The 21,004-nt window shown below is 48.0% G+C and overlaps 1 protein-coding gene across 2 annotated transcripts in view; it reads left to right on the top strand.

Annotated features, from left to right (window-relative positions):
• The first annotated feature begins 455 nt into the window (after window positions 1-455).
• LOC142471168 (caspase-3-like) overlaps window positions 456-21,004 on the top strand; it is a 36,974-nt gene continuing 16,425 nt past the window's right edge. Inside the window, exons 1-3 of one of the 2 annotated variants that reach the window (XM_075577959.1) lie at window positions 456-526; window positions 8,113-8,202; window positions 20,807-20,881. In XM_075577959.1, the coding sequence (XP_075434074.1) occupies window positions 8,138-8,202; window positions 20,807-20,881 (140 nt within the window). In that variant the 5' untranslated portion in view covers window positions 456-526; window positions 8,113-8,137. The remainder of the gene's footprint in view (window positions 527-8,112; window positions 8,203-20,806; window positions 20,882-21,004) is intronic. The other variant, XM_075577966.1, reaches the window with a different exon arrangement.

Raw genomic sequence — 21,004 nt, forward strand, 5'->3', positions numbered from 1 at the left:
GCGAGATGTAGTTTCTCGCCAGCCGCGCGGCGAGATTTTGAAATAGAAAAAAAAAATGGTGCTTTTTTCCTAACTCGCCATTTTCAGCTGTTTTTAGCGCGATTTTCGCCGGAAAATGGCGAGATTGCAAATAGCGCTGCTCTCTGCATGAGGCCCTTAGTGTTTGTGGAAAGGTGTTCTGTTTGAGCACATTGCTCAATAGAATTGATCTGTAACAAAAGTGTTCCAGCTGCAGGACAGGGCCCAACTTCCAAGAAATCACACCCAAATCTCTAATTAGCAGGTTTAACTTCCTTTATGTAGTCAAATCATTTCTCCATATTCCATCTTTAGAATTTCCCCTAGCTGGAATAATAATGCATTGTAGTGTGTACACGTGACGTTTGCAATGGTCAGAACATTACAGGAAAGGCCGGTTAGGAATAAATGAAACTATAAGTATATGTGAGGCATAAAGAACAGCAGGGCTGTGCCTGTCATTGTGCTGTGTAACTGCTGGAAGGAGCACGCAGTTTTCCTATTACAGGTACGTAATAAAAAACAATTAAGGCTGAGCAGAAAGCTACCTTGTGCGCGTCTGCCCCTCTGTCTGCTGGGCGATGTGTGCTCATCCCCAGCAGACAGAATTACACGATTGGAGAAGGGACTTTAAAAAAAATTTGTTTTAAAGTGTGCGTGTTTGTGATTGGCTGGCGAAGTACATGTGACGCGGCTGCCGGTACATGTGATGCGGCTGCAGCTTGAAATTACAACTTCAGTTGTCTCCTTCAAGTGCAGCCGCGTCAACGCCGTACTTCGCCACCGGGGGTCGTTTTCAGTTTGAAAACTCCCATAGAACACAGCGAAAGAGTGGTGAACGCGCGCACGCACGTAGCATCGCTGCCTGTCTGAACGAGGCCTAAGAGTGAGTCCCCGCTGGCCCTGAGCGCGCTCATACTTGGAGAGCGCGTATGGGGGAGGGGCATTGCTTGTACGCGCGTATGGGGAAGGGCATTGTGTGTAGTTGAGCGCGCGGCAAAGTATAGTTTTTTGGTTTACCTAAGCACCGCGTTGAGCGGGGACGTACATATATTTATATATGTAATTCCCCGCCACAAGCGCCGCCCGCTCAGCCCTGTCAGCGCTAGCGGGGACTCAGCCTAACTCTGCAGTTCTCAGCTGTGTGGTGCAGGTGACTAGCATGAAAGTGGTAAAAGGAATACATATTTGTGCAGCATTGTTGTATGTATTATGCACACTCTTCCTGTCGGATCTCCTGTGTACTGTACGAGTGTTACTATCTCGCGTTCACATTTAGAATGGTTGAGCCAAGTCTATATCAGTTTTCTCCTTGAATATTAGACGACGTCTGCAGGAATGGCGTTTGGTTAGACAACAGTACAGTAAATAAATGTACTTGTGGTACATTTGCATGTCTCAGACAGATCATTGACCGAGCCCTGATTGAGGCACCTGTGCTGAGGCAGGGATATCGTTAAAACCTGACCTGTTAGTTGCCCTTGAGGACTAAAGTTGGCCACCGCTGCTGCAGATTTTCAATTGTGAATGCATAGTTTGAGCCGTTGTCTCTACATGGTGTTTGTGGCATCTCTGGTTTAGTTAGCAACTGGAGATGTGATAAATCTCTCATCTGTAGCTTATTGCAGGTCATAAGTGTAACAACCCTACCCCCCCCCCCCCCCCCTAACTAAGGAGAAGGCGGTCACACCAAAATTGAACAGTGCCAAGTCACTTAATTACTGTCTCTAAGCACAATTTTGCTTGTGGGTGTGTAGGTGCTCAGCAGTTTACCTTGTTCTCTCAGGGTGCTAAAGGTCCTTGCAGGGTCTTGATGAGAAGTAAAAATATAAAAGTTCCTGGTGTCCTTTTAAAACTTTATTTAACAGATGACTCTCAGAACAGCAACAGGACCGGTTTTCAGGTTACAAAAGGTAGCTTATTGTTGTTACAAGCAGACACATACTGTACTCAGGTTTCCTCAACCATGAGGCTTGGAGGCAGAGTAGATCTTTTTCAAGCCTTTCTCCTGCTGCCAAAAACAGCTGGAACCTATTCCTGCAATTCCTTAGCAGCTCTCCCAGGTCTCTTCAATGAGCCCCGTGGGCAGAACCCACTTCGTACTGTGGCAGGATTCTGACTTAAAGGGCCTCATGCAGAGAGCAGCGCTATGCAGAATTGGAGAGGGGGAAAAATTTTACCTTTTTTGGAGAGTTTTTATCTCCATATGCAGAAAGGGCAGAAAACTGCCTTTCTGCATATGGAGAGTTTCAACCAGCGCTATTAGCGCTGTTGAAACTATTGGGGAAAAAATCGCGTTTTTTTTTTTTCCCTCTCCACCGGCCGCGGAGCGCCAGCTGCTTGGTGGAGAGGGAAAATGTTGAAAATCGCGCCATTTTTTTGGCGCGAACAGCCACTAGATGGCGATCGCGGCTCTCTGCATACGGCAGGAAAAAAAACTGGAGAGATTAGAAACTCTCCAGCCACGCGCCGAATTTGAAGGGGGAAAAAAAAAAATGGCGCTTTTTTTAAAACTTGCCGGTTTCTGCCTTTCTGAAGGCAGAATCCGCCAATTAATGCCGCTTTCCATGTTAGCGCTGCTCTCTGCATGAGGCCCTAAGTGTAGTGTCTCTAGGGCCCCTATACTGGGAGACTTGCCCTAAGGCCTGGGACATGGTACAGCAAACCCCGCTGAGCCGCGCTGAGCAGATGAACTTACCCCCTGCATCTGTAATCAGCGCGGCTTTAGGAGCCGCTTCCGCATGCGTGCGGAGGAGTGTGTAATTGCAGGAGCCAGGCAGGTTTAATTTTTGCCGCGGAGGGCCCATCACGTGACTGCCAAAAGCCAATGGCAGGCTGTGACGTGGCGCGCTAGCCCCGCCTCCCGCCCGGCTCCACACGTGACTGCCAAAAGCCAATGGCAGGCCGTGGCGCGCTAGCCCCACACGGCTCCCACACGGCTTACACAAGCGCGCACGCTGACGCTCATGCACGGACACAAAAAAAGCTCCTGCTTGAGCAGGAGAGCATGAGCGTCACCGCTGCTCAGCGCTCTTCCTTTCACCATGTCGGAGGCCTAACGCTAGAAAACATGACATGTTGTTTACCCTATTACAGCACTATAAACATATATACAGGTGAGGTTCCTCCTGGGATAAAATTGCTGAACCCTGCCTTTATATAACTTTTGCCGCCCTTCTCAGTAACTGAGGAAATTAAAAGGTGGGCTTACTTACACAGAGCCACCCCCTACAGCAGGGGTGCACAAACTTGCTGCACCCCCCTGCCTGCTCTCCCTCTGTGTCGCGCCCCGCCACTTACCTTTAATGTCATGTGACGTCACATCACATGACCCCACAGCGTCATTTGATGCTGCATTGCTGTGGCGACGCATGGCCTGAAGCCAGCTCAATTCAGGTAAGGGAGTTACTACAGAGGCCTCGTGCTGAAGAGCGCAGGGCCTCTGTAACCGCTGCACACCCCAAAAAAAAAAATCCCGCGCCAGTTTGTGCACCCCTGCCCTACAGGGTGACTCTTCTAGTAACTTCCGGAAGCAAGGCAGTGCCAGACATCTAACCTTTAAAATTGAAACATTAAATACATAGAATGTGTAGAATGTGCAACAGACTAAGGGCCTCATGCAGAGAGCAGCGGAAAGGTGAATAGCGGCATTTTTTGGAGAGAAATGCCTGTAGAACTGCAGGTACTGGCGAGTTTAAAAAAAAGCGCCATGTTTTTTGTTTTTTTTTGTGATTCTCGCCGAGCTACCGGCGAGAACCTAAATTTTCCCTGTTCTAAAAATATCCATATTCAGAAAGGCGCGATCGCCATCTAGTGGCTGATCGCGCCAATAACATGGAGAGAAATTCTCTATTTACCTCCTCCAAAAAAACTTGGCTGGAAGCTGGAGGTCGGCGGCCGGTGGGGGAGAAAAAAAAAAAAAACGCGTTTTTTTTTCAACACGTTTCAACAGCGCTCATATCGCTGGTTGAAACTCTCCATATGCAGAAAGGATTCTAAATGCAGTTTTCGGACCTTTCTGCATATGGAGAAAAAAACTCTCCATTAAAGCTTCTTTTTATTCCCCTCTCCAATTTTAAATAGCGCTGCTCTCTGCATGAGGCCCTAAGGCCTGAAAGGAAGTAACCCCTTAACTCCCTGTAGGGACCCGGACTGACTAAGGCAACGACTTTAGCAGGCCCCTAGGGTGCTACATAGAGCTAGCGTGGCCGCAGCCTTGAGCTTTAGCGCGAGTTTAGTTTCGGCAATTTAAATTGTCCAGTCCCCGCTCACGCGATGCGTTCGCGCTCGTACACGGGCACGCACGCTCACCCACGCTTGGCGCTTGAGTCCATGCTTGGCCACACTTTGAAACATGCTCAACTTGCCCGCAACGCCCCCCCCCCCCGCCCCACGCATGCATGCGAAATAGCCAGGACACCCGGCGCTCATGCTTGGAGAGCTGGTGGCCTCACTGCTCTCAAGCATGAGCGCAGTCGGCGCCAGCGGGAATGTAGCCTTATGAAAGAAAACAGAATGACCAGTTGTTCGTTATTATAGGGGCGCGCAAACTTTTGCTGCTGCGCCCCCCTGTCTTCCCTGACTGGATGCTCGCACCACCCCCTCCCTACCTTAGACCAAATGACGCTGCGGGGTAATGTGACATTACGTGACCCGTGGCATCATTTGACGTGTGTGGCGTCACATCACATGACCCCGTGGTGTCGTTTGATGCCGCGTTGCCATGGCGACGCGTCTCGGAACCCCTGAACCTCGGTAAGTATAGCGTTGCAGAGGCCTCACGTGATCCCCTGGCATTTAATTTAAATGCCTTGGGGAAGAGCGTGGGGCCCCTGCAACCGCCCGCGCTCTCCCAGACAAATCTCCCGCCCCCCCTGGGGGGCGCACCCCCAGTTTGCGCACCGTTGCATTGTTACACCAACCCAATAATACTTTACTTTCCTGTGGTTTATGATGTTATCTGTTTACTCAAGAGGGACATTTTGTGCTGCTGTGTACACGTGATAAAGTATAAGGCCTGGGACATAGTAAGTTTAAGCGCGCTGAGCAGATGCACAAAGCCCCTGCATCTATCAGCGCGGCTATAGTTTCCCCCTCCGCATGCGCTCTGATGCGTGTGGAGGCTCAGAAACTTTTCCGAGACAGGCAGGTTCCAAATTTGCCGCTCGGGGAAGCGGAGGAGCGGTCACGTGACCGCTCCCATCCAATGGGAGTGTGGGACTAGGCCCGCCTCCCGCTCCGCCTCCTGACACACCTCGCCCCGCCCCCAGAGCGCGCTCACTGCCTCACCTGCAAGGACAGAAAAAAGCTCCATTTTCAGCAGGCGAGGCAGAGCAGGAGCGCGGCTCAGTGCGGCTGAACCCTCTATGTCCCAGGCCTAAGACGTCTGCCTCATATCTTGTTTAGTAGTAATGAATGTAGGCTGCAATGTATCCGAGACACTACAAGAATTATATGACCATAAGAAAAATCACACCAATAATTGCAATATTTAGTGATTTCAGGCAAATTCTTCACAAAAGTATGGTTAGTGAGAAGGATAAGTGATCTTTTTCTTTTGTTGATTTTGGTTAGACTCAATCCTTTTCAGTGTCCATACAAATGTAGCAAAACTAACAATCCCCAGTGCCGCGGACGAATATCCAAAAGTCTGCAGCGCTGGTGACAGTGTCTGCCATAATGGAGCTTCAGCGAGTCCATGCCTCTGAATAGGACCCCTGCAGTGCTAATCCTCTTGTGCCGTGTTGCTACATCTCTAAATGTTATTGTAAACATTCATCAATAAAAGACAGAAAAGCCCAATGCTACATCCTATGTGACAAAAATACACAGTGAAATACTTATATATTCTCTTGAGTAAGGGTAATTTAGTTAAACCCTTTGGCCAAAGCGTTAGGCTGCGGCCCCAGTGCCTCCGGGGGGCGTGACGGGGGAGTGAGGGGGCGTGGCCATGATGTCACCCGGCAGCTTCGCCCTCATTGGCTGAACCGCCTGGGGGTGTGGCCTAGCGCTCCGTCGCCCATGGCCATCTCCATTTTCAGGTGTTCCTGAAAAACTTGGCGTGCGGCGCGGCGGCCCCCCCTCGCAGCGGGCCCGGCCCCATTGAGGGGAAGGCTCTTGTCCCTGCAGCGCCCGCCAAAGCGGGCACTGCAGTAGCCAGCGGGGACCTGGCCTTATAAGCCTGCAAGCCCCATTATTCTTTAAGCCAGAGGGTCACGTGGTGATGACTTAGCTCAGATAGTGTCAACTCGGCCCTCTTTTCCAAGCACGACAAGGTCTGTTTCTTTTCTTACTTTATTTTGGAGAAAGCAGGGAAAAACAGTCTCTTGTGTAGAGGTGTAGGTCTAAATATCTCTGTGTGTGCTTAGTAGTAAAGAGAGGTGAAAAGATAATCCTGCAGCACCATTACAGGGGTTACAGCCAGGTACTCACTCGTCCAGTGGTGTTGTGGAAAAGGAAATGGCAATGTATGCTGGGTAGTAAGATAGTCTGGGGACAGACCATCTGTGGGCAGAGCACAGGGGGAGAAAGCAGACTAGCCCATTTGAGAGAAAGGCTGGGGCTGCTATGGCAACTCACAGGAGTGTCTGGGGGAGCTACAACATGTAGCAATAATGTTGCATCTCTAATACAGCAAGCTGCTGGGAGAGGGGAAATGGCACTGTATTTATCACACAAGCACTGTGTTTGTGTGCAGAACCAAACACATACAGCTGGTACTAATAAGCTGGCAAACAGGGCTGCGAGGAAAGGGGGGGGGGGTGAAACAGAAGTGCAGACAGGGGTATTCCTGTTCCATGACACTCCCCGTCTGGTATCTGTAGATACCACTATATGACAGGCTATGTGGAACATATGTGCAATGCAAACATAACATAACAATGCAAAGGTCCATATTCCCATAGCAAGGTGATACCGGCCAGTACCACTGGTGTCAAAGTCCTTTGGCCAACCTTCCAGTAAGGGAAGCCAGGTGGATGCACAGCTCTTGGTTAGCTTGATGCACCACAATGTCTTTTGTAAGAGTCTCTGGCACTGTTTCCTTTTAGCCTTGTGAGAAAACAGTCCTTTTGTCTCTGTATTTTATCCACAGAGTACATCCCCTTGTAAGCGTGCCAGTCGTGGTAGCTTTTCGCCCTATCACCTGGCGTTCGGCAGAAGGAGATGGCTTTTGGTTCCTTGCGGAAGCGGAACAACACTTCTGGAAGACTGGTTGTCGAATCTAGTCCAGTAAAGAGGGCGTCTCTCAGAGAGACTCCCTGAAGCTGAGTGTGGGGTTGAACATTACCCGGACTTGATCGGGTTCCTGAGGGTGGCAGGCCCCAGGTGATTGGAGGTACCGACATTCTTCACCTTCCTCCATTAGAGGTGCTGGCTTTGCGTGGCCGGTAAAGAATATCTGCTGGATGAAGGCCACAAAGTTGTTTTTGGTCTCTGGTTCCCTTTTTAGGTCGCGGAGGTGCGAAGTGAACCTAGAGATGGCTTGTTCTCCATTGTTTGGGAAGCGTCCTTTTGGTGAATGGGATGGTAGCGGAGTCACCCAACTGCCTAGTCCGTCTTTAGAGAGCTCCTCGACAGTTAGCCTCAGGAATCCTCTATCTTCCCTTGATGGTGTTCGTTTGCCGTCCCTTGTTGTTTGGAACACTGTGCACCGTAGGTCATCGGTGCATTTTTCTTGCACGGGAACATCTCCACGTCGTTTGGTGAAACAGGGCTGTGAGGAAAGGGGGGGGGGTGAAACAGAAGTGCAGACAGGGGTATTCCATGACAGCATCAAGGCATGACCAGTAAGCAGGTCCTAACACTACCTATGCAAATATACCTCTGCTGAAGGAGGAATGGCCACAATAGTCCTGTACTGTACAAGAACATGAGAGAGAAAAAACCTTGCTACTTAAAAACATTCATCAATGAAGATTATAAATTGCTAAAATGTATCTGTCAATCATCCATCCAACTACTCAATCAAAAACATAGGGATTAAATGAGAACATTACACATCACTTACATGGTCATTATAGGAAATAACAGCCAGGGGGGCTGTCAAAAAGTATGGGAATTGCTAATAAAGGTTGTTTTCTCTTATATTTCAAGGGGTTTGTGGTAATTAAGAGCAGAAATGGCAGAACAAGCCCAAAGCACAGAGGAAGATGTGACAGATGCCAAGATGTGGAACCCCTTCAAGTGAGCGTTGTGCATGTTTTTGTTTCATATCTAACCTGTAATTCAAATGGAAGTAAAAACAAATGACCCCCACAGATTTAAACATGTCCTCTACCTGTTACAATATCACAGATATCACAAAGGTTAGAACAGTTCCCACTACAGAATTGTTTTCAACCACTTCTATTTTTAACACAGGTGAGAAGCAGGTGGTCGTCTGAGCTGGACCGCATTCATTTCAGCTTCAAAAATGCCCTGGTTCCCGAGATACTTACCAGCTAAAGTCTAAGATTCCTCCCCTTCAACAACAAAAAGGGTTGTTTATGTCTCCCTTCTGGCGCGGGCCAAATGAAGCCACAATGCCACCCGTCACGGCTCCATACAAACCCACATGAAATGCAGGTGGCACCAGTGGTGGATTTCCCATTAAGCCCATTAGGCCCGGGCCTAGAGTGGCAAAATTTGGGAGCGGCAACAAATTTCCACTCCCATATGCATTTGCCGCGGTCTCGGGCCTATTGGACATAATGGGAATGCACAGAAAATGAGTGATCGATGCCGCCGCCATTGCGCCGCCATTGCTCCGTAATGCTCAGACTCACCAGGAAGTAGGTTTAAAAAACCTTTATTCAGCTACATAATACGGACAACTAGGGAACCTCCTCCCACGCGTTTCAAGCAAAACTGCTCTTTCTCAAGGCTTACACTGTTTCTATAATGGGAATGCACGGCCGCATGTGCATGTGTCGGCCGCTACCTTCCTACCGCCCCCTCAATCTTCCTTGGAATCCCAGCATCAAATGACACCGCGGACGCGCCAACGTGATGCCACCCGACATCTCATTGCCATGGCAACGTGACATCAAATGACGTCCAGGTGTCACATTACCATGGCAATGCAACACCATGCGCCGTCACATTGATGACCCCCACGGTGTCATTTGACACTAGGATCCCAAAGGAGATGTAGGGCGTCAGCAAGGAGGCGGCCAATACACGTAAGTGCCTGGGGGAAGGGGGGCACAATATGAAATCCGCGGCTGGGTAGCACGTTTCCTGGAAAGTATCTCAGGAACCAGGCGGTACTCGGAACTGAAATTACTGCAGTTCAGCTCTGGAGATGCCTTACTTCCCATGCATGCTGAAAAAGGCATTTCCCTTTAACTCAAGCACTCTTGGAGAACTTATATGAGATGTGCATTGCTGCAATATTGCCAGTCTGACTCCATATCACCCGAAGGTAGGGGTGCCCAACTCCAGTCCTCAAAGGCCACCACCAGGCCAGGTATTAGGGACAACCCTTTTTCAGCACAGGTGATCAGTCTTTGACTGAGCCACTGATTGAGCCACCTGTGCTGACGCTGGGATATCTTTAAAATCTGACCTGTTGGTGGCCTTTGAGAACCGGAGTTGGCCATCCCTCTCCTAAGGCATTTACATTACTAATAGTTCTTTTTTTTTTCTATGAATAATGGAGACATTGAAAAAGCAGAACCGTTTTTTTTTTTTTTTTACTATATTCTTTTTTAAGGGTAATTTTAATTCCAATACCCTTGGTAAGTGAATATTTTGCTTTTGATGTGACTTCTGATGTGCTCATGAAACTGTGTGATGTGAGGCACTGGGATCACAATATCTTTCGATCCATATTTTTTTGGCGTGCCAACTACCGAAGGGTTTTGCAGCGCACTATATATTTAAACATAGAAAAAGGATGCACAATTACTTGGGCAATTGTCTCGTAACAGTAAACGTCATCTAGATTAACCAAAAAAGAATCCATCGTACATTACAAACAGGAAAATAAACAATGTATTCATGAAATAGTTTACATGGGATTATGTATGAAGAGGTGAAACACTAAGAGGCCAGAAATACATTGGAAACAGAAGAGAATGTGATGATAATATACAGTGGTGTGAAAAAGAAAGTACACCCTCTTTGAATTCCATGGTTTTACATATCAGGACATAATAACAATCATCTGTTCCTTAGCAGGTCTTAAAATTAGGTAAATACAACCTCAGATGAACAACAAAACATGACATATTACACCGTGTCATGATTTATTTAACAAAAATAAAGCCAAAACGGAGAAGCTATGTGTGAAAAACTAAGTACACCCTTACTGCTTCCATAGGAATTAAGATGCTAAGTAGTAGACAGGTGATGCTAATCAAATGCCCTTGATTAATTGATCATCAGCAAGTGTGACCACCTCTATAAAGGCTGAAGTTTTAGCAGTTTGCTGGTCTGGAGCATTCAGGTGTGTGTTAACACAATGCCAAGGAGGAAAGACATCAGCAATGATCTTAGAGAAGCAATTGTGGCTGCCCATCAATCTTGGAAGGGTTATAAGGCCATTTCCAAACAATTTAAAGTCCATCATTCAACAGTGAGATAGATTAATCAAAAGTGAATACATTAAAGACAGTTGCCAATCTTCCCAGGAGTGGACTTCCCAGCAACTTCACCCCAAGGTCAGACCGTGCAATGCTCAGAGAAATTGCAAAAAACCCAAGAGTTACATCTCAGACTCTACAGGCCTCAGTTAGCATGTTAAATGTTAAAGTTCATGACAGTACAATTAGAAAAAGACTGAACAAGTATGGTTTGTTTGGAAGGGTTGCCAGGAGAAAGCCTCTTCTCTCTAAAAAGAACATGGCAGCACGGCTTAGGTTTGCAAAGTTGCATCTGAACAAACCACAAGACTTCTGAAACAATGTCCTTTGGACAGACGAGGCCAAAGGGGAGATGTTTGGCCATGATGCACAGCGCCACGTTTGGCAAAAACCAAACACAGCATATCAGCACAAACACCTCATACCAACTCTCAAGCACGGTGGTGGAAGTGGGATGATTTGGGCTTGTTTTGCAGCCACAGGACCTGGAAACCTTGCAGTCATTGAGTTGACCATGAACTCCTCTGTATACCAAAGTATTCTAGAGTCAAATGTGAGGCCATCTGTCCGACAGCTAAAGCTTGGCCGAAATTTTGTCATGAAACAGGACAATGATCCCAAGCACACCAGCAAATCTACAACAGAATGGCTGAAAAAGAAAAGAATCAAGGTGTTGAAATGGCCCAGTCAAAGTCCAGACCTCAACCCGATTGAAATGCTGTGGCTCGACCTTAAGAGAGCTGGGCATAAACAAATGCCCACAAATCTCAATGAACTGAAGCAAGAGTGGGCCAAAATACCTCCACAACGATGTGAGAGACTGATAAAGTCATACAGAAAACGATTACTTCAAGTTATTGCTGCTAAAGGTGGTTCTACAAGCTATTGAATCATAAGGTATACTTAGTTTTTCACACATGGCTTCTCCATTTTGGCTTTATTTTTGTTAAATAAATCATGACACTGTGTAATATGTAATGTGTTGTTGTTCATCTGAGGTTGTATTTACCTAATTTTAAGACCTGCTAAGGAACAGATGATTGTTATTATGTCCTGATATGTAAAACCATGGAATTCAAAGAGGGTGTACTTTCTTTTTCACACAACTGTATATTCTGTAAATAGGATGTGCATACTCAGGCTCATCCAAAATAGATACAGTACAGCAGTGGCAGAATTAGGGGGGTGGGATGAGTGGGGACGCCTGATAGGGGGTGCAGGAATCTCCCCTGGAGTCACCCCGACTCAGTGAGGGGGAGACAGAGGGCGCTGGGGCAGTCACAGCTCAAAACACCAGAATTAGAGACAGTCTGCCCTTCCCGCACTTTGTATATCAAGTTTGTACAGGCAGTCCTCGGTTATCCAACGGAATCCGTTCTGGAAGTAGCGCTGGATAGTGAAACCATTGTAAAGTGAGTCCCATGTTAATCAGTGACGGTGAGCGTTGGCTAACGCATTCCGGCGTCGAAAAATGGCCCTTAGCGTTGCATTGTAAATCGTTGGATATGCCATTCGTTGTAAAGTGAAACGTTAGATAATAAGGACCATCTGTACAGCAAGTCAGCAAGTAGGAGCTCCTCCGTCGGAGGAAAAAGTGATGCACAGCCGTCAGAATGAAAACGCTGAAGGAGGCTAAGCTGGTGATTAGTTCAACTTTATTTGAGTGCAGTGCTGACGGATCTTCTTCTTTTTTTTTTTTTTTTCAAATAGTTTTATTAGGCATTGGTACAACAGGTGATTTACAGTTTCATTACATCGCCTAATACATAAACATTTTAACTTTTTCTGGGGTAAAGAAGGGGTCACCTTAGGTGACCCTGAAAAGGAGGTCCTCTAAGGGAGAGGACAGAAGGATCAAGAGGAGTGGGTGAGGGGGGGGGGGAGGGAGAACTTCACAACCTGGAGGCCCTATCTTTGTGATACTTGGACCTACTAGGTCAGCATTGGGGAACGGATGAGATTGGTTTGCTCTAGTACTAGCTTTCTGTCTGTCAGGGCCTTCATCTGTTGAAGAGCCACCAGGGTTCCCATATCTTATCAAAGGCAATGAGCCTTTGCCTCAGCATTGCCGTCAACTTCTCCATTGTCATCACTTCGCTGATCCTCTTTTTAATGGATTTTTTGGATGGTGTGGTTTGTCTCTTCCAGGATGCCGCAATCTCACATCTGGCCGCAGTTAGAATATGGGAGATTAATTTCCTAGTTGTCCGGGCAATACCTGGTATTGGCCTGGCAAGTAGGAAGGTCAGCGGTTCTATAGGTAATTCTAGGTCTGTGACCTCTTTTATTAAATTTTGAACCTTAGTCCAATACTTTTCAATTTCTGGGCAGGTCCACCAAATGTGGGCCATGTCCCCTCTATGACCGCAGCCTCTCCAACACAAATCTGACGCCAGGGGGTATATCTGGTTCAACCTCGCTGGAGTGAGGTACCAGTGGTAGAGAATTTTATAAATATTCTCCTTCGTGACGGTGCATAGAGACGTTCCTGAGGCTGCTAGCCAAATTTCCTCCCAAATCTCCCTTTCTATTATGATGTTCAGGTCAGCAGCCCATTTGAGCATATAGTCGTGCTCTTGGATGGTTTTTGAGTTATACAGAATGGTATATATACTAGAAATTAATCCCCTTTGGTATGTGTTTGCTTGACACAATCGTTCGAATTTTGTAAGGGAGGGGAATTCTGGGGATGGGCATATCTTTTGGGCAAAATGTCGGATTTGTAAGTATTTAAATGTATCCAATTCCCTGATTTTATATTTGGCTTTGACTTCTTGGAAGCTCAGGAACATGTCAAATCTCAGGAGGTCCGCGATCGTCCCGACCCCCCCCTCTTTAAGTCGGTCGTATAGCTTAGAACCGCATCCCGGTGGAAACTTTGGGTTGTTGGGTAAGGGCGTGAGTTGTGGGCTAGCAGAGCTCAGCCCGAATCTGGTCTTGCTTTTTGACCATACATCCCACGTGAACAGGGACGCTTGTAGTTTTAAATTATGCATCTGCTTATCTCCTTTATCCAAACTCCATAGGCAGGCCTGCAGAGAAGGCATTCTGGCATATTTAGATTCAATATCGATCCAGCAGTGTTTCGCTGGATCAGCATTCCACATGACAGCTTGTTTCAATTGAGCTGCTATGTAATATTTGTGTATATCTGGGACAGCCATACCCCCTCTACTCCTTGGTGCCAACAGAACCGATCTTGCAACCCTGGGCCTTTGTCCTGCCAAATGAAATTAAACATTCTGTTTTGTATGCTCTTTAGATCAGCGCCAGGCACCTGGATCGGGAGTGTCTGGAAGTAGTACAAAATTCTAGGGAGAATATTCATCTTAATTGAGACCATTCTCCCAATCCAAGATATCTGGTAACCTTGCCACTGTTCCAAATCTTTTTTAATTGTTGCCCAGAGCGCTGGGTAGTTGTCTTGATATAGAGCATTGTAGTGTCTTGATATATTTACTCCCAAATATTTAATATATGCAGGACACCACCGGTAGTTGAAATTCAGTTTGAGTAGTTTCACTTCCACGTCAGGTAGGCTGATATTTAAGGCCTCTGACTTTCCGCTGTTTATTTTATATCCAGACACTTTACCAAAGTCCGATAGTTCTCTTTGAAGGTTCGGAAGAGAAGTTTGGGGTCTGGACAGGGTAAGAATGATATCGTCGGCGAATAGGGATATTTTAAAATTTGTTTCCCCAATCTCGACACCCTGTATATTTATATTATTTCGAATTTTGGTTGCAAGTGGTTCGATCGTGAGGGCGAAAAGAAGAGGAGATAGGGGACAACCCTGCCTTGTGCCATTTTTAATTTGAAATCTCTCGCCCGTTCCCCCTGGGAGTTTAACCGCAGCGGAAGGGTTCTGGTAGAGAGCCCGGATTCCATCCAGGAACTTATCTTTGAAACCAAATTTTTCCAAGGTCTTATCTAGGAATAACCAGTCTATCCTATCGAATGCCTTCTCTGCATCTAGGCTCAGTAGCATAGCCCTTGTTTTGGACATGTGGACATGGTCGACTATGTTTATTAATTTACGTGTGTTATCCGCTGCTTGTCGTCCTGAGACAAATCCAACTTGGTCTGGGTGGATGAGTCTAGGTAATATGGGGTTTAGTCTGTTCGCGAGTATCTTACTGTACAGTTTTAAGTCGTTATTCAAAAGGGATATGGGCCTATAACTTCCACACTGGGTCGGGTCTTTCCCCTCCTTATGGATTATAGCTAAATTAGCTGAGGACATTGAGTTTGGTATTGGGTTCCCTTCCATAAAGGAATTGAACAGGTTCAGAAGATGGGGTGTCAGTATAGGTAGGAATTTCTTATAGTAGAAATTTGTGTAGCCGTCAGGTCCCGGCGCTTTGGAGGATTTGGACGCTTTTACCGCCGCTGACAATTCTTCCACTGTTATTTTACCATTTAACCTTTCATTCTCCTCCTCTGTCAGGGAGGGAAGATTACAATCGGCAAGGTAATTTATTATTGATGCTTCTGCGGTTGACTTTGGAATAGCGGAGTCAGATCTCAGGTTGTATAGTTTGGTGTAAAATTTGGTAAATTCCTCCGCTATTTTTTTCTCATTATAGATTATCTCACCAGACCTATTCCTGATCACCGTGATCTGTGATCTTTTTTGTACGCCTCTTAACTTGCTAGCAAGAAGTCTATCAGCTTTGTTCCCTTTGTCGTAATACCTCTGACCCGTCCATTTTAAGGCTTTTTCTACATTTTCCAATTGTATATCTTTTAATTTGGTTCTGGTAACTGTCAGTAATTTGTAAATTCTCCTGGACGGGTTCAGTTTGTGTTGCTGCTCTAGTTGTATGATCTTATCCGTGAGCTCTTTGGTTAGTTTTACTTTGACTTTCTTCCTATATGATGCTATCGAGATAAGTTGGCCTCTAATAGCCGCTTTGTGGGCTTCCCACAGGATAGCTGGGGAGTCTACCGTGCCTAAGTTTAGTCTAAAGTAATTCTTGAGGGCTCTTTTGACTTCTTTTTCTGTCTCTTTATTGTTTAGAAGAGAATCGTTTAGTCTCCAATTATATGTGTATGTTTTTATAAATGGGGCCGTGAGAAATAAAGAAATTGGTGCGTGGTCTGACCAAGTGATTGGACCTATGTCTGTGTCGGTTGTTGCCTCTAGTACATTCTTGGTGGCAAGAAAACAGTCAATCCGAGAATAGGTCTGGTGAGGGGCCGAGAAAAAAGTATAGTCTCTTTGTCCCTGGTGTTGTGCTCTCCAAATATCTACTAGGGAGAAATCCTTTATAATGTCCCTGAAATTTTTCCCCAATCTTATTGCTTGGGGCGGGGGTGGCCGACCCAGTGTGGTCGATTTGTCCTCTGTCGGGTTGAGTACCATATTTAAATCACCTCCTATTAACAAAGAGGACAAATAATCCGGGTCAGTCTCTTCTAATACTTTTCTTAGGAAATCCGTCTGATTTTCGTTGGGGGCGTAGAGGTTGATCAGGGCGATCGCGGACCCCGCCAGCGATCCATACACCACCACGAATCTACCCTCTGGGTCTGTTGTGACTTTTGTTAAATTGAAGGGGGTGCCTTGTCTAATCAATATAGCTACTCCCCTTTTTTTACTACTAAATGATGAGTAGTAACTCATAGGATACGTGTTTTGAAATGTTTTAGGCGGCTCCTGCGCAGTGAAGTGCGTCTCCTGGAGAAAGACAATATCACCATTGAGCTTTTTTAATTCTTGAAGAGCTAGCCTTCTTTTCTTATTATTCTGTAGTCCCTTTACATTGAGCGATACTAATTTAATTGGTCCTTGTTTGGCCATTGTCACCCTTCTCTATCTCAACTTTTTAGGTCCTGCTTATCCTTACAAGGACCAGTGGCTATGTGCGTAACTAGATGGTACTCTCGTTTTTTGTGGGCCTTGGTTAACCAGGGTGTGAGGGGGGGGGGGGAGGGGGCCTGCTGGGATAGTTTCAGCAGGTAACAGAAAGAGAGGAAAATAGACCTTGTTCTGTTCTTAAAGGAACAAGACCGACCTAACGGGCAGTCGGTTTGTCGGGTAAAGCACCCTTAGGGGGTGGGTCCGGTGGCGATAACTGACCGGAATGGGCGAGGAAGGGACCCTATAGATCCGTGTATTACCCACTATTCCCTCTTGTTTTCCCTATGATGAGGGGGGAGTCATGAGAGTGAGACTTGCCTCTATTTGGTGGGAAGGGGTAAGGGGTGGTCGGGGCCAATTTGGGGGGTATGTGGAGAGGGAAAGTTGGTTGTCAGGTGTTGGGGCCTGAAATCTGCTTTGATCTTTTAATTTTGATTACTTCTATTCAATCTTGAAAGGGCCTCCTGACTTTGGGTACCCTTTCTGTTTATTATAGGCTAGACTAGGTTAGCGAGGTGTTATTTTTATTCCCCTTATTTGGCCTAGTGGGCATATTCTAATCTCAGCGGGTGTGAGTTGTATTCCTGGGTAGTTCTGTATCTGGGGGGAAAAGGGGGGGAGGAGGGGGGGGTGTGGGAGGGGGGGGGCGGGAAGGGGGGAAGGAAGGGGGAGGGGGGGGGAGGAGGAGGAAAGGGGGAGGATGGACGGGGAAAAGAGAGTGGGGGGGGAGTGGAGGGGGGGGTGGGGGGAGGGATATAGGGAGAGGGGGGGGGGAAAGGCGGGGAGTATCAAAGTGTAACAAGGGGTACAGGAAGGTGGTTCTTACACCATGAAGTCATCATGTTTCCTATAAACTGCATGGCAATATGTCATTACATTAATCACTGCCTTGTGGGAAGGGGCAACATTCAGTGGGAGATCCGAGTTTCTCTGGTACCTATGGGAGTCTTGGGATTTACAATAACCTTGACTGGGGGTGGGGGTAAGGAGGGGGAGGGGAGGTGAGGGGAAGGAGGGAAAGGGGGAAGAGGGGGGGGATGGAAGGGGGGGGGGAAGGGTGGGTGGGGGGGGACTTATAGGTATACAGGGTTGTAACACATACATTTAGACATCTTTTGATTTAAGTGGTTTATACAATCATTTGCTTTTTCATCAATTACCTCCTCATATAGATATACAGTCTACATTCTATGATCAGAATTTCTTTGCTACCTTTGGATATCCTGGTCTATTCATTGGAGTAAGCAAGGGGCAGTGGGAAAGGGGAGGGACAATGGGAGAGGGGGGGGAGGGGAGGGGGGAGGGGAGGGGGGAGGGGGGAGGGGAAGGGAAAGGGGGGAGGGGGGGGAAGGGAAAGGGGGGAGGGGGGGGAAGGGAAAGGGGGGAGGGGGGGGGAAGGGAAAGGGGGGAGGGGGGGGGAAGGGAAAGGGGGGAGGGGGGGGGAAGGGAAAGGGGGGAGGGGGGGAAGGGAAAGGGGGGAGGGGGGGGAAGGGAAAGGGGGGAGGGGGGGGAAGGGAAAGGGGGGAGGGGGGGGGAAGGGAAAGGGGGGAGGGGGGGGAAGGGAAAGGGGGGAGGGGGGGGAAGGGTGGGGGAAGAGGGGGGGGAAGGGTGGGGGGAGAGGGGGGGGAAGGGTGGGGGAAGAGGGGGGGGAAGGGTGGGGGAAGAGGGGGGGGAAGGGTGGGGGAAGAGGGGGGGGAAGGGTGGGGGAAGAGGGGGGGGGAAGGGTGGGGGAAGAGGGGAGGGAAGGAGAGGGGGAGGCAGGGAGGGGGGTATAGGGAAGGGAGGGCTGGGATGAGGAGAGGGGCAGGTTATCTGGGTAAATGGCCGCATTGCAGGGGGGGGGGGTGATAATCATTTTCCCCTCTGGAGCCTCAGTCTATATAGCTATTACAGTGTTACCATTAACTTGTAGCTATATTAACTAACAGCACACATATTCTAACTATGTACAACTTAAACTTTATGCCACAGACCCTTCTGGAGCAGGTCTTTCATCAGGGGAGGTGTTCAAAACTCGGGGGAGAGGCAACTGCCTCAAATCACCCCTGGGACCTTGTATAGACCCTGTCCGGTGGTCAACGTCCTGGTCGGAGGGTTGTTTCGCTCCGTCTGGAGGGGGTCCTCCGCTTCCGCTTTGCCGGAGGAAAGCAGAATCCAGGCCGTGTCACGGGGGGATGATGTAGCCTCGCGAGACTCCGCTCTTGATCCGGCGTTGAAGGCAGTCGATGTCTCCTCTTCCCGCTTGCGTGGCCAGTCGGGACCGGTCTGGGTGAGTATCAGTAAAGGATCTTCCTTCGGAGGGGATCTTACCAAGGGCTGGTAAGGTCTTTGATCCAGCCGCGGGTGGGATCTCGCCTCGACGGGCTGCCGCAATCTTCTGACTGCTCCGGCTCGCCTGGGGCTCTGCATCACGGCTGAGTTATCTTTGTTTTGGTTGCCTTTGCCCCGCTAGACGCTGAGAGGCTCTCGTCGGGGGATCTTCAGGCTCCTGTCTCTGAGGGCCGCGTTCCTCCACGGGCCAGGATGCAGGGGGGGTCAGTCCCAGAGCTCGCACTACCTGAGGTATGTCTTCCGGGTAACGGGTGATAAAGTATTTCCCTTTATGTGGTATTACCAATCTGAAGGGAAACCCCCATTTATACTTTATTCCATTTTCTCTTAGTAAGAGAGTCAGTGGCTTCAGTTCTTTGCGGCGGTCGATCGTTTTCTTAGACAAGTCACTATAGACTTGTATGGGTTCGTCTCTGAAACAGACCGAGTCCTTCTCCCAGCAGGCACTAATTATCTTCTCCTTAGTCGAGTATCTGTGCATTCGGACGACCACATCCCTTCTCCGGTTGGGGTCATCCGATCGCGGGCCCAGCGCACGGTGGGCCCTGTCGATCTCGAGGTCTCTTTCCTCCAGATCCTCGCAGACTGTGGTGAAGAAGTCTCTGAGGTATTCTCTGAGCTGGCCTGGGAGAACCGCTTCCGGCACCCCTCTTATTCTGAGGTTTTGGCGGCGGTCGCGGTTCTCTTGATCCTCGATGTCGTCTTGTAGGGCGCGCACCTCTGCACCCAGCCGATTAATTTCTTTGTCCGCGGCCTCTTGATGTTTGAGGGCCTCCTCTAATTTGGTCTCCAGTGCTACGGTTCTTTTTGTTAGGCCTTGTATGTCCTGTTTTAACTCGTCCACCGCTTCGCGCAGGTTGGACTGTAGGGATCGGTAAAGTTTATTATGCAACTCCTCTAGGAAGGCCTTTGTTATTCCTTCCTCCGTGGGCGGCATTTCTTGCTGCCGGTCCCACTCCGTTGCCGGCGACTTTGCTCCACGTGCGCCAGGCGGGGAGGCGCCATCTTGTTTTTTCAAGCCCGAGTCGGAGCTCTGTTTCGCCGCGGGGAAATACTTTGTAACGCTCTGCCCGGGCTGGGTTTTTGTCTTATGGGACATGCCTGAGTGGTTAGAGGTTTGCTGCATATATTTTGCGGTCGGGAAAGTCGGGGTAAATCTATATTTAATTCGTTTGCAGCATTAGGGTCTCAGGAGCTCTCCTCTTACCCTTCCGTCTCGGTCGACGTCATCGACACGCCCCCTGACGGATCTTCTTCTGACGCGTTTCAGCCCATGAGGCCTTTGTCAAAGAATGATCCGTCAGTCATGGTGAACTACATTAAATAGCACGGTCAAACCCAAGCACCTGTGGAGCAGCTAATCAGCTAATGAACCACAGGCGTGGGATGACCCGTGCAAATGTAACACAACCAATTAAAAACACATTAAAATTGAGACCAGAAACAGATATGACCACTACGCATCAGAATTTCTGAACATATTAGATTAATTATCAAACAAGACATCTTTCACCCACTATCTAAACATTTCATTCAATGCCCGTCAGATGGGCTCAAAAATGTCAGAATTTTTGGCATCGAACACGTTGCGCCCCACATTAGGGGTGGCAATAGACTTAACCATTTGAACAAAAAAGAGATGCAGTGGATCTTCTCCCTTAATACCTTGCAACCATATGATTTAAATATCGAATGGGAATTACAACATTTCCTTCATGACTGATTTACTTATTATTTATTCTCTTCCCCCCCCTCCCCCGCTCCCCCCCTCCCCCCTCATTCTTTGACAAAGGCCTCATGGGCTGAAACGCGTCAGAAGAAGATCCGTCAGCACTGCACTCAAATAAAGTTGAACTAATCACCAGCTTAGCCTCCTTCAGCGTTTTCATTCTGACGGCTGTGCATCACTTTTTCCTCCGACAGAGGAGCTGGGAGAGACTGCTAGATAAATTATATATCATCAAATTATTTGAAGTGACCGTGGTTTATTATACATCTGCTTGCAACTGCAGTTATCTTTCTCTTCTAGAGCCCTGCGTGGGTTAAACTGTGTTTACCCGTTTTTTTGCACAGCAAGTCAGCAACACTGCAGAGGGACTAGTGTGTAAGTATGCTGTGTATGTTGTCAGTGTGCTTTGTCAGTATGCGGGGGGGTTGAGATGGGAGGATGGATGGGGGAGGATGGGGGTGAGTGGATGTGAGAATGGATGGGGGTGAGTGGATGCGA

The sequence above is a fragment of the Ascaphus truei genome, chromosome 1 (assembly GCF_040206685.1).
Source record: "Ascaphus truei isolate aAscTru1 chromosome 1, aAscTru1.hap1, whole genome shotgun sequence".
Taxonomy (NCBI): Eukaryota; Metazoa; Chordata; class Amphibia; order Anura; family Ascaphidae; genus Ascaphus; species Ascaphus truei.